The 5,004-nt window shown below is 41.7% G+C and overlaps 1 protein-coding gene across 1 annotated transcript; it reads left to right on the top strand.

The window, feature by feature from the left end:
- Positions 1-1,261: 1,261 nt before the first annotated feature.
- On the top strand, positions 1,262-2,943 carry LOC131241337 (UDP-glycosyltransferase 88A1-like). Its single transcript, XM_058240144.1, has one exon. The coding sequence runs from the start codon at positions 1,329-1,331 to the stop codon at positions 2,778-2,780; it is 1,452 nt and encodes a 483-aa protein (XP_058096127.1). The 5' UTR covers positions 1,262-1,328; the 3' UTR covers positions 2,781-2,943.
- The last annotated feature ends 2,061 nt before the right edge of the window (positions 2,944-5,004 follow it).

Below are 5,004 nucleotides of genomic sequence, written 5' to 3'. Positions count from 1 at the left end.
AGCTTATTACAACCATTAACTGTTAAACATTACATACATTCACTAATTAGAGATATTAAAGTTGATTTAGTAATTAAATTCAAACCTTATAAATATACTATGCATAACTACTTTTGGATTAAAGTTGATTCTAATTCTAGGGCGCAGAACACAATAAGAGGATTTCAAATTCAGGGGGTTCCAAATCCACACTCCCAAATGGGCGTTTGTGTTTGAGTTACAAACCGAAACTAGAGTCTAACAGTGCATATTATGTACTCAGATTTTAGGGTGTGACAATGTTGGCCTTCGAAGGTTTGAACAATGGGTGTCATTATCCCCACTTTCCTATTCAAGCACGAGAGAGGAGGAAAGGAGTTGCGACGTTCAGGCGCTTGGTGTAAGAGAGAGGGAGAGAATAGAAATGAGGGACACGGATTGCGTCCTACCCCCGCCCGGATGGTAATCCATCAGGGTAGGGCTCTATAGGGCTCACGGTGGCCCTTAGAAAGGTTTCAACGGTAGGTGTCATTATCATTGCAGCTTCCTCCGATGTGGTCAACTGGAGTTGTGGACCTGCTTTAATTTTACATACGTACCTTAAAATGATCTGAGAAAAGCGATGAACGGCATGGATAAAACACTTACATTACGGTGGGCCCCACAGAGCCTTGCTCGGACGGATTACCGTCCGGGCGGGCATCTAGAAATGAGGGCTTGTTTTAAGGGTATAAATGTCTTTTAACAAATACAATATAAAATATATAATAGTATAAGATTGTATATAGTTTTTTTTCCGCTAACAACAAAATCTATATGTGGGTTTTAGGAATCAATTTAAAAGAAAGGTTTTTTTTTTTTTTTTTCCTTTCATTCAAGTATGTGTCACCTCGTGAATTGGTTAGATGGCAAATAAACCCCTCCATGCTAATTTTTCGTGGTGTGTTCTGCTTAAGCTTTTGATGTACTTAATTTCTGGGCTCATTTTTTAAAATTATCTAAAAAAAAATTGATGGACGGGATGGCAAGCATGGTTGCCCCTAAACGTACGTTACACACGTTAAAAGTCAGGTTGGAGAGAAAATCTGCGTCTTTTGTGACCTGGTGTCCTTGGAGATGACGTGGACCAATGGGAAACGACAGCACTGAATTTTCTGCCATCCGCAATCAAACTCCAGAAACAAAGTTGTGTGAGCACGTGGCTAAAGCTCCAGGAGGCATCCTGCCTTTTCCATGTCAAGCATCAGCGGTTACTCCTCTCTTTCTTTCTCTCTCTCTCTCTGGGTTTATATCTCTCTCTGGGTTCGTGGGTGCTCTCTCTCTCTCTCTCACAAGCTATTGCAAATACGATGAAAGAAACAGTGGTCTTGTACCCATCTCCAGGCATAGGTCATCTCGTATCGATGGTGGAGCTCGGTAAGCGTCTTCTTCTTCTTCTCAATGACACCTCCTTCTCCATTACCATCCTCATCAGCCATGCCCCTTATAACACTGGTGCCACCAACCCTTACATCCGTCGCGTTTCATCAACCCATCCCTCCATCTCCTTCCACCACCTCCCTCCCGTCTCCATCCCTCCTCTCCACTCCTTGTCTTCTCCCCACCAAGAAGCCCTTGCTTTCCGCTTCCTCCGTTTCAACAACACCCATCTCCGTCAAGCCCTTCTCTCCATTTCCCAATCTTCCCCCATCCGCGCTCTTATCTTCGACTTCTTCTGCGCCGTTTCCCTCGAAGCCATCCCTGACCTCCATTTCCCTACCTACTTCTTCTTCACCTCCGGCGTTTCTGTCCTTGCTTTCTTTCTCCATTTGCCCACAGTTCACCGCCTCACCTCTGCCAGCTTCAAAGACCTCAAAGACACCCCTCTACATTTCCCGGGCCTTCCTCCCATACCCGCTTCCGAGATGCCCCTACCCATGCTCGACCGAAGCGATGAGGCATATGATGGATTTCTCTATATAGCCCAGAGCATGACCAAGGTGAACGGGATCATAGTCAACTCATTCGAGGAGCTCGAGCCACAGGCAAAGGAAGCGATCTCCGCCGGTGCTTGTGTACCCGACGGCCCAACACCTCCCATTTACTGCATTGGACCGTTGATTGCATCGGACGGACAAGGAGAAGGAGAAGGAGAAGGAAGACGAAATGGTGGTGGGGCTGATGAGTGCTTGTGGTGGCTCGACTCGCAGCCGAGCCAGAGTGTTGTTTTCCTGTCTTTTGGGAGCATGGGGCTCTTCTCGGAGGCGCAGCTGATAGAAATTGCGGTTGGGTTGGAGAAGAGCGGGGTTAGGTTCCTCTGGGTAGTGCGCAGTCCACCCTCGTCAGACAAGTCCAGGCGCTTTATAGCACCTCCAGATCCTGACTTGGAATCTTTGTTGCCACGAGGTTTCATGGAACGGACGAGAGAGAGGGGAAAGGTGGTGAAGTCGTGGGCACCGCAAGTGGCGATCCTGAAACACGAATCTGTAGGAGGGTTCGTGAGTCATTGCGGGTGGAACTCGGTTCTGGAATCGGTGTGTGGTGGTGTACCAATGGTGGCATGGCCTCTCTACGCTGAGCAGAGGATGAATAAGGTGTTTATGGTTGAGGAAATGAAGGTAGCCCTTCCAATGGATGAGGACGACAATGGGTTTGTGAGTTCGGCGGAGGTGGAGAGACGTGTTAGAGAGTTGATGGAATTGGAACAAGGTAAGGTAGTTAGAGAGAGGACGCTGGCCATGCAAGACGCGGCGCTTGCTGCTTTCAGAGACGGCGGGTCATCGTACGCCACGCTCACTCACTTGGCTCAGTTATGGAATTAAAATCCTTCAAACCATTGAAATAACATGTATTACGCTATCTTTATTTACCTGTCGTTATATATTATATTAAATAAATAAATAATCAGTTGGACGTCTAACAATTTTCATTTTCACTAATTTGGATTAATAATAATGAATACAAGGGAGAGAGCAGTTATTTGATCACTTGGAAAATACGTACCATTTTGCACCAGAGCATTCACTCCATTCATGTTGTATATCCAACATCCATTCCATCCATCCGGTTCCATCCGCAATTCTAGGCCATTCGTGAAAAATAAAATCAGTGACATCCACAACCTAGGTCGGCCACACCCCCAAGGGAACAAAGGTGATGGGATTTCAAACATAGGTGGGTTTATGAGGTCAACATTGTGTGTATCGATCTTTCATTTTTAGACTGATCAGGTATATATAAACCACCAAGACAAAATAAATATACAAAAATTAGCCTGACCCAAAAAACACGGAGCAATTTTACGTTTTTCTAATGATCAGCGTAAAAGAATTATATACCGAGCTGTTCTTTTACGTGTACTGTTTATATAAGAAGTTTCACCTAATGGACGTACGAGTAGATTTATATATACAATATGGTAGGCCTATAAGGATTTGGTGCTCTATCAGCCAGGTAAGACAGTTGTTGAAGACATTTTGGTTCCCAGCCCATCATTGGTATATTAGGAAAGCAGATGGTGTAATGTGGCACTCACCAGGCTATATGGGACTCACCATGAGGCACGTGTCATCATCCACACAGTTCATCTATTTTTATGGCTCATTTGAGGGCATGAGCCCAAAATCGAAGTATACCCTGAGTTCAAGTGGACTTTCCGCTCTAGTAGAAGATGCATATTTGTTGCTTTTAGGATTCAAAATGAGACTTTTCGCTCCGATACAATGTCAAACAACTACTTTCTCTAAAAGCTCGAGCCTTTAGCGGATGGTGTATCAATGCATACCAAGGGATCTTAACACTCTTAACATGATCGAACATCAAATCCAAAAGCCGAAGGACCATATACATGCGCTACTGCCTCCACAAGTTTATAAAAGCAGCAAAGAATGAAGAACTTTGGCCCTGGTCAATTCAAATCAATCAACTCTTTTTAGCTCATACTATTTATCAGTCTTTCATTTCTCATGGATACTTATTTCAGCCTAGACTACTATTGGCACTTTCACTTCCATCCAACGTTATGTTGCAGAGCAAGTCCGGATTGATTAGCTTAGTTTTAGTTTAGTTTTCACTTCTACCCAATGTATCGCTATAACATATTATTTAGTTTAACTAAATATCTGTGACCCTGTTGTCAAATTCCCTCCAAAATTTTAAGTTTTTACTTAGTGATTCCCCAATTATATCCTGTTAACTAAAAGCCACGATCGTCTCATGATTGTTAGGATTTTTTCCATGATCATCTCACGACCACCCAAGTCCTGGAGATTATATATACAGTTCATAGTTGTCTCGTCTACTTGAATCGCTCTGTAAGGTTTTTTTTTTTTTTTTTTTTTGGCTTTATTGACTTTTATATGTCAATTGTGTTGGATCTTTAATAATATTAATAAAATTGGCTTAAGCTTTCGAAATTTTATATTACTTTTTTATATTATTTTTGTGGGCAAACACAATCAAGTTATTGCCATTGTGATAAAAGTCATTGTTTTCAATACAAAAAGAATCCATTTGAAGGATTAACTCCACTCCTCATAAATCACCTAATCATCTTGTTAATCGATGACCAAGTAGTTAATTCAATGTTTGCAGATCTGGTTTTAATTTGGTTATCTCGGCACTTGAGGTCACAAGGAGTTTGGTTCAATTTGAGTCAATTATGACTTTGGTACACCTAATGTATACTACTCACACATGCATAAATGAAATCAAGCCATTTGTTGCACGAGTAGCCATGTGCCTGAATTGAATATCAAACAATGGAAATCATCATATGCACACATGTGGCCCAATTACTTTACCGGTCTCCTGATAACATTTGCATTTGACTGCCCTATTCATATGTTTGGGTCATTAGTGATAAAATTGAAATGATCACATTTTTACATTATTTTAATGTTAAATCTTCACTATAAAAAATAATTTTTGTAGAAAAAAATATAACTATTACAAATTTTATTACCAATTTCTTGAATGGATGATTCTGATGACATTTTTAATTACTTTTATATTACTAAAGTAATTAGTAAAACAAAAAGGCCTTTC

The sequence above is a fragment of the Magnolia sinica genome, chromosome 3 (genome assembly GCF_029962835.1).
Source record: "Magnolia sinica isolate HGM2019 chromosome 3, MsV1, whole genome shotgun sequence".
NCBI classification, from domain to species: domain Eukaryota; kingdom Viridiplantae; phylum Streptophyta; class Magnoliopsida; order Magnoliales; family Magnoliaceae; genus Magnolia; species Magnolia sinica.
This window is presented reverse-complemented; position numbering and strand designations above follow the sequence as displayed.

Excerpts from the sequence above, each read along its gene's own strand:
- LOC131241337 (XM_058240144.1), top strand. The coding sequence starts at position 1,329 with ATGAAAGAAACAGTGGTCTTGTACCCATCTCCAGGCATAGGTCATCTC.